Here is a 20905-nt window from a genome sequence, read left to right as displayed (position 1 = left end):
TCGCGTTAAGGTACACTTAATTCGCGTTAAGGTACACTTATTTCGTGTTAAGGTACACTTATTTCGCGTTAAGGTACACTTATTTCGCGTTAAGGTACACTTAATTCGCGTTAAGGTACACTTAATTCGCGTTAAGGTACACTTAATTCGCGTTAAGGTACACTTATTTCGCGTAAAACGGAAGATGTGTATAAGCCCACTCCTGAATTAAACATTACATTTTTACAAGTAATGTCCATAAATTACGGCGGCCCATAGTGAGTGAGTGTGTGAGTTTGGTTTTACGCCGCTTTTAGCAATATTCCAGCAATATCACGGCGGGGGACACCAGAAATGGGTTTCACACATTGTACCCATGTCGGGAATCGAACCCGGGTCTTCGGCGTGACGAGCGAACGCTTTAACCACTAGGCTACCCGACCGCCCCCGGCGGCCCATAAGGGACATGGTGACTGTTGTTCAATATTTTGATATTTCACTTACTTTTATCACTGCGGTGGAAATAGTTTTCTGTATTTTCATTTTAGTTTTTGACATTTTCGTTTTTGTTTTTAACATTTTCATTTTAGTTTTTGACATTTTCCCTTCACTTTTCAGCGATTCAATATCTTCTTTATATATGATTTATCGCACACTTGTATGACAAATCGTGTTAATTAAGTAAATGCTGTTGTTTTTTCCATTTTGCGGCCATATTGAAAATCATATTCGATCCTCTTGATCAAATGGGTTAGAATCCGGTTTATGTAACAATGCCACGACGCAAGGGTAGCACGTGAGCTAATAACTGAATTTGTCCTTGGCAAACAAGCACTACTTACTCTAATATATTGATCCCGGCAATCATTGACGTACCTCAAGCATTCTCGCATTGTATTTAATTGTACCCAGTCTTTGAGATAAAAACATCCACACACATATTGCAGGTAGCTTGCATACACGGAGAAGGATGTATCTGGTGTTGTTGCTTGTCCTCTTTGTCATCGTTGTATTTGCAAAAGACAGTTTTTACATGTACCAGTTTGCCAGACAAGTCGCTCTGGATGGTTACAAGGTTGAGGAGCTTGTCGCAAGTGTCGCTACATGTGCGCGTGTGGAGGACTGTGTGCGCATCTGTGCACGGGATGAAGTATGTGTTGCTGTGACTTATCGCCAAAACAAGTGCTCCATCTACAGATCATCCGTGTCCTCATCCGGTGCATTACTCTCGGGAGCCACAACATACATCAAGCAAGGAGGTGAGATAGAACGAATTAGAACGCGCCTTGATCATAGTATCATATTCACATTGCAGTTACCAGTTCTACCTGTTCGTCCTTGCTAAGGGGACGACCATTTGATATTCTGGAGTGAGTGAGTATGGTTTTACGCCGCTTTTAGCAATATTCGAGCAATATCACTGCGGGGGACACCAGAAATGGGCTTCACACATTGTGCCCATGTCGGGAATCGAACTCGGGTCTTCGGCGTGACGAGCGAATGCTTTTAACCACTAGGCTACCCGACCGCTCCGATATACTGGAGAAGGGGGTGGGGGTTGGGGGATTTTATTGAAAAAAATTAATTGTTACCGAAAATTCTGAAAAGAAATAGTTGTACATAAGATCAGATTGTTGAAAAAAAAAAAATTGCCTGCCACAAACGTTAAATTATTGCAAAGCTTTTTTCTTTCTTTTTTTTTACTTTTTAACTTAAAAGAAATTCAGTTTTAAAACAAAATTACCTGTAGCGGAAAACCTTGTCGATACAAAGTCCCTTAATTGTTTACTGGACATATTAATGCAAATTGTCTTAGTGTCTGACATGCTTACCCTTTTCGCGAACACCTTTGATCCATTGATATAATTTTCACCAGTGTTTTACATCCAGTGAAATCTGTTTCGGCGGATAAGCTAGACTGGTTATTCTGCGTTGAAGTATATTTGTCTTGAGAACCATGTGTTGTGAACCAGATGTTCTGCACATCCTTTCAGAGAAGTGATAGTTATATGTCAGAGTTATATGTGTTGACCACACCAATCATAGTCTGTCTCTAACGCTACACTCAGCAAATGTTTCAGCTATAGTAAGGTAGTCTCTGATTCTGAACATGACAAACCAGTGATTGATATCATGAACAAAGCCCCACGCAGTCAGTGTAACATGACACATAATCACCAAATCCACGTGGTTTCTGTCAAAAATAGTTTCATGCGGAATCAAACCGCAATAAAAATACAAAAACAATTACAATGATCATACCCGTCTTGTTCTTGTTCAGTCTAAGTCTGGACTTAGTTGTGTCTCTCACAATCTCATTAAAATCAGATCTTAGTTCTTGCTACCGCTAAACAAAGATTTGAGGACATCCCATTAAGGGTCACGTGAGAACGACCTTTCATCCGACCAATCGAAACGTCGCTTACCAGGTCATGAAAGTGACAGTCGGAATGTTTTCTCTTATCATGCAACCTCGAAAACGTTAACACGGGGTATTCTGAACGACAGTTACGGCCCGTACGACTGATTCCGTCAAAATTATCGCATGTCTCTCGCTTCCATGGGATAAACATTTGAACGGAGGAGGCGTTGCACAGTATGTGGGAAGCACTGCCATACAATCTCAACCATATATTAGACACTCCGGAATGTTCGTTCGTTCAGTTTTCAAAATTTTAATCGAGATCTGTGTCTACATATTTTTCAATCATAGTCTGAAATGGAAGTCGCCAGGTTGAAACGAGTGCCGTGAAGCTCGAGAAAGCTGCTTTCAAACTGGCTTATGTCGACTTCTTGTTAGTCGTTTCAGTGGTCTGTCAAAGTTCGCGAAAGATGGTTCTGACGTGACCCGTAATGGGATGTCCTCAGATCTTTGTTTAGCGGTAGCGAGAACTGAGATCGGATTTAAATGAGATTGTGTGTCTCATACATTCCTTTATTCGTTCATACACCCGGTGAAGATACGGGGTAGAATAGATCTTCAGCAACTCATGCTTGCCGTAAAAGGCGACTATGCTTGTCGTAAGAGGCGACTAACGGGATCAGGTGGTCAGGCTCGCTGACTTGGTTGATGCATGTAAACGTATCCCAATTGATATCAATTACTGGATTGTCTGGTCCAGACTCGATTATTTACAGACCGCCGTCCTATAGCTGGAATATTGCTGAGAGCGGCGTAAAACAACAAACAAAACAAAAAAAACCAAACAAGTTGTGTGTCTGTTTTCAGCCCTGCCAAGCCCAGACCCGTGCCCCGTGTCTGGGGGTTACACGTCAGTTCTGTCCCCACGTCTGTGCTACAGGCTTCACAGGGGTGGGGAGAAATGGCCACAGACGCAGTCACTATGTGCGGCTGAAGGCGGCCGACTGATCATCCTGAATGAAGATGAGAAATATGACTACCTGGCCGCTTACACAAAGAGAATCGACTTTCGTACGTAAAGCCTACACGATTTTCAAATACGAGGGTCATATTTCTTGCCTTGTTTACCTGTTCTTAGCCACAAAATACTTATCTGTCAGATTTGCTGAAAAAGATGGGAATTAAGAGGACGTTTATTTGATAAATGACCTCTTTCAGATTTGGAAGCACGGAAGGCAAAGTGTTCTAACTCACTGCAATTCATTGTTTAGAGCATCTTCCCGAAGCAAGGGAGTTAACTGACTGTAAAAGTCCAGTTTCCACCCTTGCCGAAAGGGTGGAATTTCTTGACTCGATCGTAGCGCCATCAGTGACTATTGCGAGTTAGGCCCCTTCTATGTCCCCACTATTGACTAATCACTTTTCACCTCTCATATCACTTGCGTTTTAGTCGCTATATGGCTGAAATAATGCCGATGCGACGTTAAATGTTTACTAACTAACTTGCTTCAAACAAAATGGTGGCGCCCAGTCAAGGCGATTTGGTCGATAATAAAAATCTATAGTATGATAAAACGGGTCTTACTTAGCCAAGTGCATCAAATCAGATGAGCACATGATTAAAACATGAAAAGATTTGGAAAATATCTGTTGAATTACACAATACTCTTCTCGCCTCTAAAATTAAACAAATAATTTTCCTGATGCTATATATAGAGCTAGATGGAGCTGGCTAGACTTGCTTTTGTATACATGTCTAGAATGGTAAATCTCGCGAATACAGTCAATGCCGTTAAATGGGGATATAGTTGATTAACATTTAGTCTATGAAATCTTAAATTACACAATACTCTTCTCGCCTCAAAAATCAAACAATTAATTTTCCTGATGCTATATAGAACTAGATAGAGCTGGCTAGACGTGCTTTTGTATACATGTCTAGAATGGTAAATCTCGCGAATACAGTCAATGCCGTTAAATGGGGAAATAATAGATTAACATTTAGTCTATGAAATCTTATCTTACACAATACTATCAACAAATAATTTTCCTGATGCTGTAGAGCTGGCTACAGCTGGCTGGACTTGCTTTTGTATACATATCTAGAATGGTTGCTGAAGACCTATAATCTCTCCCCGGATCTTCACGGGTCTAACCTTGCTGCGGGAACATTACCTTTGCTGCTCTTTTTTAACGTTGTTGATATTGACTAGCAACACAGGCCGACTGGACTAGTGAAGATTCCGGGGTAGAATAGGTCTTCAGCAACCCATGCTTGTCGTAAAAGGCGACGATGCTTGTCGTACGAGGCGACTAACGGGATCGGGTGCTCATGATATCAATCACTGGATTGTCTGGTCCAGACTCGATTACTTACAGACCGTCGTCATATAGCGGAATATTGCCGGAGTGCGGCGTTAAATAACAAACAAACAAAGCTACTGTAATAGATCTCTGATCCAAATGTGCACGTTATGTTTCAGCGTGTACTTATATTTAAGATCGTGCAACAATATATTTACTAATAGAATGGAAACTGGACTGGTAAAGATTTCCTAATCAGCCATTGCGCTCAGCGATGGCGGCCACAAATCCGCACCAACTCGATGACTCCAACCCGATAAGTGCTTCGACAAGTGTATGATGGACAATATAAGTACACTTATTGTACACAAGAACAAAAGTTTTTGTGAAGCGAATCGTGATGTAGTTGTGGGATTACGATCCATGGAAATTAGTGTTAGTGCAGTTAGGGAAAACTTCATGGAACGGCGTAGTTGTGGGATTACGATCCATGGAAATTATTGTTAGTGCAGTTAGGGAAAACATCATGGAACAGCCCGAAGCTCTGTGCAGCGACAAGGCAAAATCAAATCGTTTATAGGGAATAGCACAGAGATGCGGTTACCGCAGGCTCCTGTGACCATGCGGTGTGGTGAAATTGGTTTATACGAGTATTGCACTTGTATAGCGACGTGCATGCATGCATGTGTGTGTGTGTGTGTGTGTGTGTGTGTGTGTGTGTGGCTGCTTGTACTAGTCCAGACTGATGCCGATTTATAGTGCTAGCACACTGAGATACCATGCCGCAGTTTAACATGAATACCCCACTCAGACACAGTATACTGACTCCGAGTCGACCAGTCCTTGTTTTAGCCTCTTAATGCCGAGCGCCAGACAAGGTAACAACAAGTGCCATCTTTTAACGTCTTTTGGTATGACGCGGCCCCGCTAGACCACGGAGGCGGTATCTATGACCATGAAACACGAACTTGGTGCATTGTCAGCCGTGAAGATGCTAAAGGGAATTATGAGACTGTTTCCCTAGTTCTGCACCATGACTGTGAAATATATATATTTTATGAAAAACCCCACAAATCTAGATATGTATACAAAAGCAAGTCCAGCCAGCTGTAGCACGCTCTATAGCATCAGGAAAATTATTTGTTGAAAGTATTGTGTAAGATAATATTTCATATCATAGACTAAATGTTCATCAACAGTATTCGTGAGATTTAACGTTCTAGATATGTATACAAAAGCATGTCTAGCCAGCTCTATCTAGCTCTATAGCATCAGGAAAATTATTTGTTTAATTTTAGAGGCGAGAAATATATTGTGTAATTTAAGATTTCAAAGACTAAATGTTAATCTACTATATATTCCCATTTAACGGCATTGACAGTATTCGCGAGATTTTACAATGAGCTCGTCTTTAAACGTTATCCTTTCACTCAAGCTTTGAAATCTAGTATTTCAAGTTCCATATATCGAATAATGATATCGACAATAAGCTTGACACATATTTATTAAATATTTCCTTCTCTTTCACCCTTAAGTTATCTTGAAATCTGGAACAGGAAGATAATAAGTGGTCGTATTTGTACAGTATGTAATATGAAGATATTGGTGATGAATACTAATAGATTTTTTAATGTACATATTTTGACGATGCTCGTTAATAATATATGCTATGTAAATATAGGATTCAAGCAACTATGCTGAAGTTTATATTGCTGAAATATTGCTAAAAGCGGCGTAAAACCATACCCAGTCACTCACTCACTGTTTGTACCAAAGATGCCTGAGAGGAATACGATAACAGTTGTGTTATAAAATACAGATTCCCCTTTGTAGTTTGAAGCTGTTTACCTGTATTTCAGGCCCGTGAAGATTCCGGGGTAGAATAGGTCTTCAGCAACCCATGCTTGCCGTAAAAGGCGACTATGTTTGTCGTAAAAGGCGACTAATGGGATCGGGTGGTCAAGCTCGCTGACTTGGTTGATGCATGTCATCCCAATTGCGTGGATCGATGCTCATGATATCAATCACTGGATTGTCTGGTCCAGACTGGATTATTTACAGACCGCCGTCATATAGATTTATTTATGCTTGTCTTAAGAGGCGACTAATGGGGTCGGGTGGTCAGACTCGCTGACTTGGTTTGATGCTTGTTACAGACTCGATTATTTACAGACCGCCGTCATATAGCTGGAATATTGCTGAGTGCGGCGTTAAACAACAAACAAACAAACAAAAATATTGCAACCAACCAACCTGTATTTCACAGGACCGTGGATCGGCCTGCTTGTGGAGAATAAAACCTACCATGCCTGGACTGACGGTTCAACCCACATCCGTGGCGGGGCGAAGAGCCCTAACAAGTTCTTCATAGGCTACAGTGCCTGTGGCTTTCTGTACAGAGGGGAAATAAGAAGCCGATTCTGCAGAAATCCGTACGGGTACCTGTGTGAAATAGTCATCACCTGATGCAAGGATACGGACGTTGAAGTGGCTGTGTTGTGTTTATCTTCCCGAGGCAAGTGTGTCCACTAGCCCACATCAAAGCCTAGTTATCACACTCGCGTTTACTTCAGTCGGGCTCTCTTCCTCGAGGTGTCAGTAGCGAATTGATAAGGTATTTGTTTAAAACATCTTCAGCACTCATGAACATCTAATTAATGATCTAAAAGCATACATATTATTGTTGTTAACAACCTCTTCAAATATTGGTTTGTTTGTAAGACAAGAGCATCGATCCAGGCAATTGGGATACGATGGCTTGTCAGCGAGCCCGACCACCCGATCCCTTAGTCGCCTCTAAGGCACCGCGATTCGCTGTGCAAAGTTGCGTCCCTTGGGCACGCCAGAAACCTATGATTGTGGGTTCGAATCCCGGTTCGCCCCGATGATGTTTCTAGGTTTGTCAGCACCATACCCGTGCTCGTGAGTTTCACCGAAGTGGTCAACGTCTGAGACCTGCATCACTTCGGGCTTTCCTCCCACATTAAGCTGATACGCCGCGATATAACTGGAATACTGTTAAAAGTGGCGTTAAACCCAACTCACTCACTCACTAGTCGCCTCTTGGGCAGATATTTTTTTAATATCAAACTTGACAGCTCGGTTTGTAAAGTGTCTCTCTTTGTCGCAATGTTAGACTGCTGATATTCATAGCCAGGTGAGCTACAGTGCTATGACACTGTTGTCAATCCAAGCGGCGTTACCCCGCATCTCATTGTAAAGAGAACGCCCTGGTGTGGCTCAAACAAGCAATACTGTAACTATGCAACACAGACAAAACACGACTTCACAATTATTTCTGTACTTCAATGGGGCTCTCTTCCCCTAGATGTCATTAGCGAAATGATAATGTGTTTGTCTTAAAACATCTTCAGCACACATGAACATCTAATGATCTAAAAGCATAAATAATATTGATGTTAATAACTACTTCAAATATTGGTTGAGAAAAGGCGTTTCATTTGTTAGTAAAACACATAGTTTCTCAGCCAAGCCAGTCCGGGAGTAAACAGCGCATACTATCGAGCCAGGTTCGCTTTTTTGTTGTGACATGCATTATTTTTTTCTTATTATTCAGTGTAGCCGTGTCTGGCACGGATGCGGAATTAGGTATTCTTTTGAAATACACACGCACGCACGGCATATCTGGCGCGCACACACTTTTCTCTCACATTAAGCCAACACACTGTGACACATCTTCTCGGGACAAGCGTGTCCGCTAGACTATATCAAAGCCTAGTTTCTACCCTTGCCACATCAAGGCCACCTTTCTTGGTTCGTCTAAGGCGCCCCGATTATGTTTCAAGGTTTGTCAGCACCATACCGTGCTCTTGGGTTTCACCGAAGTGGTAAACGTCTGAAACCTGCATCACTTCGGGCTTTCCTCCCACATTAAGCTGACACGCCATGATATAACTGGAATACTGTTAAAAGCGGCGTTAAACCCAACTCACTCACTCACTCTTGGTTCGACCCTGCGCCACCTCGCGTAGATCACGAGTTGTGCCCCTTGTAATGAAAACGCGATATCCAATCAGATCGCTGTTCTTATCTCGTATAGCTTCACAAAGATGGCGACTAATATAGACGACGACCTAGTCGATGAGATAACGAAAGCATTCGCGATTTCATCCCTGACACAAAAACATAGGCAATCGTTAAGGCTAGTGCACGCTCTTGTCTCTGGAAGATGTGCTGTGTTGTGTTATGTTGTGCTGTGCCGTTGTGCTGCTGTGCTGTACAAGAACACATATTCTCTCAACATATAGGGGCACGGATGGCCCGGTCGCCTGAAGCGCCGCAATTCGTTGTGCAGAGTTGTATGTTCGAATCCCGGTTCGCCCCCATCATGTTTCAAGGCTTTTCAGGACCATACCCGTGCTCGTGGGTTTCACCGAAGCGGTTAAAGTCTGAGACCTGCATCACTTCGGGCTTTCCTCCCACATTAAGCTGACATGCGGTGATATAACTGTAATACTGTTGAAAGCGGCGTAACACACAATTCACTCACTCCAAATGTGATGATTTTAAAATATATATGTTACCAATTTCAATCTAAAATTCAAATGTTTAAATGCATACTGCGAGTGAATCGGGGTTTCTGATTGATTAAAATGCCAAATGGAGCTAGTTCTTGGTCCGCCTGCAAGAAACTGTAAATGAAACAGCGACACCGTTTGGTGGTAATGTATTGGAACAATACAAACTCTTTCTATTTTACGGACGACATTTATATTTGTTTCCAATCCATGTCATTATTAAATTCGGCTCTAGATCTTTCAGCGTTGTTGTTGCCTCTTTGTGGATTTCACTCCCTCTCACACTGAAATCAGCGCCAATCCTGCTATCTCTACCAGCGCTTTTCAGTTGGAATCAGATACGAACTTTAATAGCAAAACGCTATCGCCTGTTCTGCGAATTTTTGTGCTCTTTGGCCATGCCCCTGTGTGTGTGGAAACTGCGCAACATGAATGACCTTATTATTATTATTATTAAATCCAAGTAGTATTATGGCCCTGCACGTCTGTCACCTCGTCACTGTGCACAATATTACCTTCCCATGGTGCGTCCAATGCTGCACACATACACTGCATCAAATACTGCACATCTAAATTGCCCTAAATTCTGCGACCGCCTCCGTGGCCTAGTGGTAGAGCATCAACTCGGAGAGCGGAAGGTCTGGGGTTCGATCCCGGCCGCGTATACCAAAAGACGTTAAAAGATGGTACTTGTTGTTACCCTGTCTGGCGTTCGACAAGGGCTAAAACAAGGACTGGTCGGCTCGGAGTGGGGTATCTCAGTGAGCTAGCACTATAAATCGGCGTCAGTCCGGTCTAGTACAAGCTGACACACAAACACACACACACACACACACACACACACACACACACACCCCTGCATGCACGTCGCTATATAAGTGCAATAATCTTGGACGCGCTGTTAAAACCAATTTCACCTCACCTCCACTCCATTCTGCACAACCTTCACACACAAGTACTGCGCTCCCCTCCTGCAAATATGATGCCCGCCCGTAGTAATGGTGCAAAAAATATCCAATCTCGTAACCCTGGATGCCACTCGATAATGCTTTGACATGCTCACGCTCATATCTCTGAATCAGTATCGTTTATCGTTTATACGCGCACTATTTACATCTTCGTTGACCCGTTAAGATTCCGGGATAGAATAGATCTTCAGCAACCCATGCTTGCCGTAAAAGGTGACTGTGCTTGTTGTAAGAGGCGACTAACGGGGTCGGGTGGTCAGGCTCGCTGACTTGGTTGATGCTTGTCATCGATCCCAATTGCGTGGATCGATGCTCATGATATCAATCACTGGATTGTCTGTTACAGACTCGATTAATTACAGACCGTCGTCATATAACTGGAATATTGCTGAGTGCGGCGTTAAACAACAAACCAACCAACCAAACAACTATGCTTGTAATAAGAGAAGACTATGCTTGTCGTTAGAGAAGACTGTGCTTGTCGTTAGAGAAGACTATGCTTGTCGTAAGAGAAGACTGTGCTTGTCGTTAGAGAAGGCTATGCTTGTCGTAAGAGAAGACTATGCTTGTCGTTAGAGAAGACTGTGCTTGTCGTTAGAGAAGACTATGCTTGTCGTTAGAGAAGACTGTGCTTGTCGTTAGAGAAGGCTATGCTTGTCGTAAGAGAAGACTATGCTTGTCGTTAGAGAAGACTATGCTTGTCGTTAGAGAAGACTATGCTTGTCGTTAGAGAAGACTATGCTTGTAATAAGAGAAGACTATGCTTGTCGTTAGAGAAGACTATGCTTGTCGTAAGAGAAGACTATGCTTGTCGTTAGAGAAGACTGTGCTTGTCGTTAGAGAAGACTACGCTTGTCGTTAGAGAAGACTGTGCTTGTAATAAGAGAAGACTATGCTTGTCGTTAGAGAAGACTATGCTTGTCGTAAGAGAAGACTGTGCTTGTCGAAAAGGCGACTAAGGGATCGGTTGGTCAGGCTCTTTGCCTTGGTCAATGCTCTCGCTATGTTATATTTCGTCAGCATATCCAATAACATCTTTGCTCACTCTCATCGTCGCTGTATGGCTGGAATAATGCCGATGCGACGTTACATTTTAACCCAAATATGGGAATTTATTGAAATGTAAACCAACATCTGCATCTATTTCATTTAGCATCGACAAGCATATGAATTCATTAATATTGTTTCTCTTTATTTATTTAACGTTGCAATTTGAATGTATTTGAGTCTCGGAAAAATGTTTGTAAATACACTGTAGAAGAAACAATTTCCAGTATTGGGTCCAAATTTATTCCACATATTATATTGTACTTTAATTTTGAAAAAGTTTGAATGATATGGATTCATTGTAAGACCTTGTTTTGTTTGGATTGTGAGAAAATGTTGCTCTATGCGTGTGTTTAGTTTATCCAGCCATTCGGAAGTATGTCCGTGAGTGATGCGTTGATTCCAGAGATGTTTGAACTACATAATGATCTTTGGATTGCCCAGCCGTGTTTCAAAATAACGCAGGATAACAGCCGATGCTGAAGCTAAATAATCTCTTGAGAAACCATCATCTCCTATGCTTATCCCGCGCAGTGATCTGTTTTCCAATAACAAAAAGCCATTTTCCCCACCTAAGCAACAAAGTTGGGGCACCAAACAAAGGAATCAATAAACATTAGCGAGAGACCGAGAGTGAGAGAGAGAGAGAGAGAGAGAGAGTAAGAGAAAGAGAGTGAATGGGAGAGTGTGAGTGAGTGAGAGTGAGTGAGAGAGAGAGAAGGTAAGAGAGTGAGATATAGTGAGTGAGAGTGAGAGTAAGAGTGAGTGAGAGTGCGAGAGAGTGAGAGAAAGTGGGTGAGAGAGAGAAGGTAGAGAGAGAGATATAGTGAGTGAGAAAAGAGAGTGTGACAGAGAGAGTGAGTGAGAGTGCGAGAGAGAGAAAGTGAGAGAGAGAGTGTGAGTGAGAGAGTGTGTGTGAGAGAGAGAGAGTGTGTGAGTGATGGGTTTCTATTGTTATTATTATGGAATATTCCAGCAATATCAAGGTGGGGGGCACCAGAAATGGGCTTCACACATTGCACCCATGTCGGGATTCGAACCCTGGTCTTCGGCGTGACGAGCGAACGCTTTAACCACTAGGCTACCCGACCGCCCCTAGAGTAAGAGAGAGAGAGCGAGTGAGAGCGAGTGAGTGTGAGAGAGTGAGTGAGAGAGAGAGTGAGTAAGAGAGTGTGAGTGAGAGAGTGAGTGAGAGAGAGAGTAAGAGAGAGTGTGGGTGAGAGAGTGAGTGAGAGAGAGAGTGAGTGATGGGTTTCTATTGAAATTTTTATGGAATATTAGGATGGTAACGTTAATTGATGATTGACAAGTGCCAACTGCTAAGATGAGTTCGTTTCTCTATACTATATCATATGATGGTCCAAATGAAATGAAAATGGAAATATGATGTAACTCAACTGGGGGAGGAGCTCACTAAATAGATGCTTGTTGTTTGTGGCAAAGGAATAAGATCATGGAATAATGAGGTTCTTATAGTAAGTAGAAATCTACAACTGAATCTACCCCAAATGCATCTGACTGAATTGCCAGATCTCTATTTGTCAAAAAAAAATTATGAAAGATGAAACTAACGTGATGTGATGAAGGTGTTTCATGGAAATATGACTTAAGACTTGCTTAAAATAGTACCTGAAGTATTAAATGTAATGGCCCACCGTGATATTGCAGGAAATATTGTTAAAAGCGGTGTAAAACCATACTCCCTCACTCACTAAATGTAATGGTTGCTGAGCAATGCTCTCAGGCAATGTTGTTTTCATTGACTAAACAAGTCTTTATGACTGATCAAGAACGAATATTTACTTAGTACCTCAAAGAAGCTCCTTCTACTAAGACTGTGTCCCCTCGTCAGTCCCTTGGCCGGTATAAACTTCTGCGTGATTAGGGGACATTGATTCGACAGACTGGCCTATGAGACGTTCTGTACAATTTTAAAAATCCAGCAGCCATCATTCTGGTATGAAACAATCACTATACAAAGACTTGTTTGGTACGAGGGCTGGTCAAAAAGTTCTAAGCCTAACTATTGGTCATAACAAAGTGAACAAATCATTGTAGTACATTGTTTGAGCAGTTCATTGCAAGTGTATTTGACCTGTGGAGGCCGTTTGTGTATTAGTGACAGCCTTTTGAACATGATAGGGGTCGAAGTGGACACATCAAAGAACGAGTGCCAACCGTCATCATGTTTTGGACGTTTGAGAAAAGTATTACCAAAGAAATTCATGTGTCTGGGGATAAGTGCCTTAGCTATTCCACTGTTAAACGTTGGACAGCTACGTGTAAGGCTGGGAGAACAACCCTTGATGATGACCTTAGGTCTGGACGTCCCTCCACTTCCATCAATGAAAATTCAATCAAGGAAATAAAAACACATTTATCATCACATAGACGTATTACCATTGCTGAACTTGACGAAGGCACTGGTCTAAGCCATGGATCCATGGGGGTTGGGGGTGGGTTGGTGGTTGGGTGGGTGAGTGAGTGAGTGAGTATGGTTTTAAGCCGCTTTTAGCTATATTCCAGCAATATCACGGCGGGGGACACCAGAAATGCGTTCACACATTGCACCCATGTCGGGAAACGAACCGGGGTCTTCGGCGTGACGACAAACGCTTTAACCACTAGACTACCCGACCGCCCCTGAAAATTTAGAGCAAACTGAGGAGGATTTCGTCAAATTCAAAAGAAATGAGTAACGGGTGATGAAACAGGGGTCTACCACTATGATCCCGAGTCAAAACGTCAATCCATGGAGTGGCACTTCTCCGGCACCAAAGAAATTCAAGTCTTCAAGATCAGTGATCACTCATCTTCCCGAGGCAAGAGAGTTAACTGACTATAAAAGTCCAGTTTCCACCCTTGCCGAACTAGGCTGGAATTTCTTGGCTCGACCGTACGATTTATGTCCCTTCTAAGCCTCTCTTATTGACCAATCAGATTCCACCTCTCGTATCACTTGCGTTTGCTTCAAAACGATCTGATTGATAATCAAGATCTACATAAATAATAAAACGGGTCTTACATATCGAAGTGCATCAAATCACGTGAGCACCTTGATTAAAAACATGAAAAGACTTGGAAAATATCTGTTGACAACGAGTTGGCGGTGCACATGATTTGCAAATCCTGCAATCGACAGAAATCTGCACGACAATTTACAAACCGGATTTAGATTTCGGTGCGCGATTTTGATTGGACTATGCATAGACTCGTTAGTCCAGCCAAAATGTAACTCCATAATACCAGCCTAGTTCGGCAAGGATGGAAACAGGACTTTTAGAGTCAGTTAACTCTCTTGCCTCGGGAAGATGGTGATCACTGGGTTGCAAAACTTGTTGATTACTTAGAAAGTCACCAAGATTACCGGTTAAGATTAAAACACAATAACACCAGAATCACACCAGAGACCCAAAATGTCGATCCTGCTTGGGGATCGTGGTAAAAGGTGACCCTCGTAATATCATGGGCGTCATTGTGGACAGAGACGACAATGACCTGTATGGTAGCTGTTGGTGCAGGACTCCTAAAAGGGACACTGCATGTACAGCAGGAACCAGTTCGACCTGCACACCCAACAGCTGCACAGCATTCAGGACATGGGTGAAGACAAAGAGGTGGGCCTCAGTATATTCTGTATGTTCTGTAGCTGAACTGCATGCTATGCCAGTATAGATAAGGAACATTAAAAAGGACTCTGGTTCTTCAAATATGAAAGAATACTAATCAATTCATTGTGAAAACATTTTCACAAATCCATTCTCATATATTTCAGGAAATATGTTTATTGACTGAACATTTATATTACATATATATTCATACAATGACATTTAAAATGTGTTTTGTTCATTTTATTAGATTTATTTAACTCTCAACTTATCCAAAGCCAAACGATATCAAATAATATCGACATCCGCAGTAGAAATGGACGAGGTCTAACATTTAAACCATTTTAAACACTAGAATTTAATTATATAGAATATTGTAGCAATTAATCATGAATTAATAACTGTAAGAATTTGTTTAAATTGACCAGGTACTACTGAGTATAGACTGACATTATCAGATATTTTAATGCATGTAAGCGGCAATCTTGGATTTTCTACGACCAGGGGGCGCTGCTAGGACGGATCCATATCAAGAAATATTCGAATTGGTTAAATGTTTAAGTGTGCTTAGTTTGATGCTTTTAATCCAAAGTGCACAAATGTCGCCTCAAGTAGAAAGATTTTAATACGTCCACTTTTCCAATGCCATCGACCATAGTATTACAATAACACAAAGCATCGCTACTCTTGTATCGAAATGTTTCTCTGGCAAACAAGAAATCACCGCTGCTCTCGTACGCACAAAGTAAATATACTTAGGCATAGGGTACCAAGGTCGACTACGGTATTGTGATACATGATTCAATGCTGATCCTGTACTGAACAGATAAGGACGACTAAAAGAATTAATGATGCATAAATCAATGGTGTTCTTTCATCGCGCACACAGCGCCTATCTGACAAGTCCGACCGCAATAGGCCCAATTGAATTATCGCTGCTTTTATATATTGTTTGATTGTTTGTTGTTGGATGCTAAACTCAGCAATACTTTCAGGTCACATGACGGCGGCCTGTAAACAACAAACATGGGCCAGGCAATCAAGTGAGCAATATAGTGACGTAGTCACGTAGTCCAACAAGTCACGTCGTCCAACAAGTCACGTAGTCCAACAAGTCACGTAGTCCAACAAGTCACGTCGTCCAACAGGTCACGTAGTCCAACAAGTCACGTCGTCCAACAGGTCACGTCGTCCAACAAGTCACGTAGTCCAACAAGTCACGTCGTCCAACAAGTCACGTAGTCCAACAAGTCACGTCGTCCAACAGGTCACGTCGTCCAACAGGTCACAGCGTCGAACAAGTCACGTAGTCCAACAAGTCACGTCGTCCAACAAATCACGTCGTCCAACAAGTCACGTCGTCCAACAAGTCACGTAGTCCAACAGGTCACGTAGTCCAACAAGTCACGTAGTCCAACAAGTCACGTTGTCCAACAAATCACGTAGTCCAACAAGTCACGTATTCCAACAAGTCACGTCGTCCAACAAGTCACGTAGTCCAACAAGTCACGTCGTCCAACAAGTCACGTCGTCCAACAAGTCACGTCGTCCAACAAGTCACGTAGTCCAACAGGTCACGTAGTCCAACAGGTCACGTCGTCCAACAGGTCACGTCGTCCAACAGGTCACGTCGTCCAACAAGTCACGTAGTCCAACAGGTCACTTCGTCCAACAAGTCATGTAGTCCAACAAGTCACGTAGTCCAACAAGTCACGTAGTCCAACAAGTCACGTCGTCCAACAAGTCACGTCGTCCAATAAGTCACGTCGTCCAACAAGTCACGTAGTCCAACAAATCACGTCATCCAACAAGTCACGTTGTCCAACAGGTCACGTCGTCCAACAGGTCACGTCGTCCAACAAGTCACGTCGTCCAACAAGTCACGTCGTCCAACAAATCACGTCGTCCAACAAGTCACGTCGTCCAACAAGTCACGTAGTCCAACAAGTCACGTCGTTTGTCACGTCGTCCAACAAGTCACGTTGTCCAACAAGTCACGTCGTCCAACAAGTCACCGAGTCACCGAGTCACCGCATAGGTTGGGGATCTATTCTAATGACCAACCTGTTGATCGGAACCGATCGACTCAGGATAGAGCGGAAGTTTGATGGTTCGATCCCCGGCCGAGTCACACCAAAAGACGTAAACAGATCGCGATTAAGGAAACCAAAAAAAAGAACTGGTCGGCACAATCAGTATTCTGTGTCTGAGTGGCGTATCCATGTTAAACTGCTGCATCGTATCTCAGTGGGCTTTAGTATAAACAGGCATGAGTCTGGACTAGTACACGCAAACACACACACATGCATGCATATCGCTAATCAAAATGAAAAACCTTGAACGCGACGTTAAACCCCATTTCATCTCACCAACACCTCAACACAGAACCTGTATCGCACACATGCAGCATGTCGACTTTGTCATAATGGAATTAACATTTCGTTTTCCTCACTCGTCGTTTGCATAATAGATGTTACAGGTATAACAAGCCGAGAAGGGCCAACAATGCAACAAACCATATTAGTTTCGGTTGGTTGGTTTGTTGTTTAACGCCGCACTCAGCAATATTCCAGCTATATGACGGCGGTCTGTAAATAATCGAGTCTGGAAAAGACAATCCAGTGATTAATGTCATGAGCATCGATCCACGCAATTGGTATCGATGACATGCATCAACCATGTCAACGAGCCTGACCACCCGATCCCGTTAGTCGCCTCTTACAACAAGCGTAGTCGCCTTTTATGGCAAGCATGGGTTGCTTAAGATCTATTCTACCCCGAAAAGTGAGCTTCTATCGTGGCACTGAGTGGTAGCCGAGTCGCCTTGTTATTTTATTTCTAACAGGTTATGTTGTCATTCCTTCGATTTAACTGAGCAAGTGCATCATCTATCTCATAGTGTAAATTCATTTGTATCATAACCCACCCCCATCCCCTCCAAAAAAACAAAAAAAACAAACAAACAAACAACCAACAACAAAAACAAACAAACAAATCCAACAAGAAAACAAGTAAACAGAACAGAAACACACACAAAAAACAAAACAAGCAGCATGTGGAGGAGTTAACTACCAGTGATTGACATCATGAGCATCGAACCACGCAATTTGGATACGATGACACACAAGCAAACAAGTATGAGCCTGACCAACTTGTCCGTTTTGTCGTCTCTTGCTTTAAGATACTATTTTCCAACGTTAGGATGTTATGTTTCTCAATGTTCGGACATCACTGATAATATAACTAGGTTACAACACAGTACATGATATATTAAGACTGTTTCAGTTACGCTGATTAGTGAAATATGAACAAGCAGAAATATTATATGAACAAATACCATTACCCATTGTATATTTGTTGGAGGTAAGATGATGTGAGGTGAAATGGGGTTTAAGGTCGCGTCCAAGATTATTGCACTTATATAGCGACGTGCATGTACGTGTGTGTGTGTGTGTGTGTGTGTGGCTGCTTGTACTAGTCTGGACTGATGCCGATTTAGTGCTAGCTCACTGTGATACCATGACGCAGTTTAACATGAATACCCCACTCAGACACAGTTTACTGACTCCGATCCGACCAGTTCTTGTTTTAGCCCCTTAATGACGAGCGCCAGACAGGGTAACAAGTACCACCTTTTAACGTCTTTTGGTATGACGCGGCCGGGGATTGCTCTCCGTGCGGACGTTCTACTATTAGACCAAGGAGGCGGTCTACGACAAACATGGGCTGCTGAAGCCCTATAATAACCCGGGTCTTCACGGGTGATCGTGTTAAAGGGCAAGTTCACACGTGTTTGTGAGTGTGTGGCTGCTTGTACTAGTCCGGACTGATGCCGATTTATAGTACTGGCTCACTATGATACCATGCCGCAGTTTAACATGAATACCCCACTCAGACACAGTATACTGACTCCGAGTCCTTTGAGCTGCAAAGATTATCTTCTCAGAACCCATAGGAGCAGTGAAGCTTGCAGTTCATCAATGATGACGTGATAGGATAACGATATTATACATCTTATTCAAACCTCTTGAACTGACATTTATGTAGAACGGCCAAGTTCTATGGTTCGATTCTATCTGTGTATGACAGTTCTCGCATTTCTGTCGTGTTTTTCTTTTATCAGTGTGATGTCTGACATGCCGTCCGTCTAATGTTTATGCTAGCCTTATTGCACGTGTAGTTTCGGCTGCTGAAACGGCACGTGCTTTTCACATTTTCCTATTTTCTACACAAAACAAACGTGCCTTGGACGTGTATCACTTTCTGCATAGATTTAGTTTAAAATTGTAAACATGAAATTGCAAAAAATTAAAAACACAATTTCAATTTCATGTTTACAGTCTTAAATTTTCTTTCGGTCCGTCGGTGTATTTAAGTTTACAACACGTACGTATATTTGCAATCAATCGTTAGACCTTGAACTACCAATACTCCAACCAGTTGATATTTGTGCCCAGGTAGTGTTAAATACAGAATTGAAACTAGTCTCAAACAAAATCGACATGCGGAAAGAAGTCTTCACATTTTTTATTGTTTGTAAATGAATGTAATTGCCATCGAGAGATGTTTTATATCTTAAAGGCCAGAGTGATAGATGTTTTCTTGTTTCATCCATACACGTAGCTTTTGATGCATAAATCTATCGCCCTTTAATAGAGCTAAGCGATGTTGCATTAATGGTTCTTCATTGATTGTGTTAAGTGGATAGTGTGCTCTGTATCCGCCCGTGACATCCCATTACGGATCACGTCAGAACGACCTTTCGCGAACATTGACCGACCAATGAAATGACTGACAAGAAATCGACATTTGCCAATCAGAAGGCAGCTATCTCGAGCTTTACGGCACTAGTTTCAAACTGGCGACTACGCCTCGAAACATATTTTGACGTATTCTCGATTAAAAAAATTAAAACAACATTCTGGAATGGCTAGATTGTATGGATATGATCATAAAACCCGTAACTGTCGTTCGGAATACCCCGTTTTAAAAATTTCGAGGTTGCATGATTAGAAAACACATTCCGACTGTCACTTTCAGGATCCGGTGAGCGACGCTCTGATTGGTTGGATGAAAGGTCGTGCTGACGGGACCTTTAATGGGATGTCCTCAGATCTTTGTTAAGCGGTAGCTAGAACTAAAATCTGATTTTAATGAGATTCTGTCTGTATTGTCTTGATAATGTATGTCACGGATTGGCGTGTATGTGATTTATCACGAATCTTTGTATACACCTTACACTCGCGATATTGTGTATTGTCGTATATGTAATATCTCGATGTATATAGTAGCATCATACCTTTATATATTATGTAGATCTTCAGACTCAAAACGGGGCGATCGGGTGGCCTAGTGGTTAAAGCGTTCGCACGCCACGCCGGAGACCCGGGTTCGATTCCCGACATGGGTACAATGTGTGAAGCCCATTTCTGGTGTCCCCCGCCATGATATTGCTGGAATATTGCTAAAAGCGGCGTAAAACCATACTCACTCACTCAGACTCAAAACAATACTGCTTATATTTTCATTGCGGAGCAGACTCGCACCGAACCGGATGTCATTCAACTACTTTTACGTGTATACATCATTTATAAGCATAAATAATATATAAATTTAAATGATAAGTCCTAACCCTGGCACACTGACGTCACACAATAAAAGTACTATTATATAATCAGACAATGTCCATCATTTGTCATTGAGGATTGTTGATTGACGTCCCAAGTGACATGCCACTTGTCATGCATGTAAAGTCTCAGCATCATTATATATTAGATAGACTTGATTGACATTTATGCATAAGTCCATTCATATGAAACTGTAAAATATTCATTGCGTGCATTGTCCAATCAGAATGTTTACTACTGTAAATGCATTCACTATCATGTATATCACTGACTGTATACTTTGCTGTGCGCGAAATACGCATATGTCGAGAAGCACACGTTAAAACCCAAACTAAGTACGTTAAGCAAGTACTGGTATGAGGCGAGACACAGCCGGGGTGGCGGTCGACTCATGAGACTCGGGACCTATAGTCCCGGGATCCCCCGGTCACACTCATGGTCGATTCCTACCAGTGTCTGTGTTATAAAGGCT

At 42.3% G+C, this 20905-nt stretch overlaps 1 protein-coding gene across 1 annotated transcript; it reads left to right on the top strand.

The window, feature by feature from the left end:
* The first annotated feature begins 949 nt into the window (after positions 1-949).
* On the top strand, positions 950-7272 carry LOC139472656 (uncharacterized). The gene is made up of 3 exons (XM_071255120.1): positions 950-1238; positions 3209-3412; positions 6912-7272. Exons 1-3 carry the CDS (start codon positions 950-952, stop codon positions 7109-7111), a joined length of 693 nt encoding a protein of 230 aa, XP_071111221.1. The 3' UTR covers positions 7112-7272.
* Positions 7273-20905: the final 13633 nt, after the last annotated feature.

This window comes from Haliotis cracherodii, unplaced genomic scaffold (assembly GCF_022045235.1).
Source record: "Haliotis cracherodii isolate W230 unplaced genomic scaffold, xgHalCrac1.p SCAF_25, whole genome shotgun sequence".
Taxonomy (NCBI): Eukaryota; Metazoa; Mollusca; class Gastropoda; order Lepetellida; family Haliotidae; genus Haliotis; species Haliotis cracherodii.
This window is presented reverse-complemented; position numbering and strand designations above follow the sequence as displayed.

What these genes read in the sequence shown, in the direction of transcription:
- LOC139472656 (XM_071255120.1), top strand. Translation starts at nt 950, where the DNA reads ATGTATCTGGTGTTGTTGCTTGTCCTCTTTGTCATCGTTGTATTTGCA. An exon ending in AACATACATCAAGCAAGGAG is followed by an intron (nt 1,239 to 3,208) that starts GTGAGATAGAAC and finishes GTCTGTTTTCAG; the next exon opens with CCCTGCCAAGCCCAGACCCG. An exon ending in CACAAAGAGAATCGACTTTC is followed by an intron (nt 3,413 to 6,911) that starts GTACGTAAAGCC and finishes TGTATTTCACAG; the next exon opens with GACCGTGGATCGGCCTGCTT.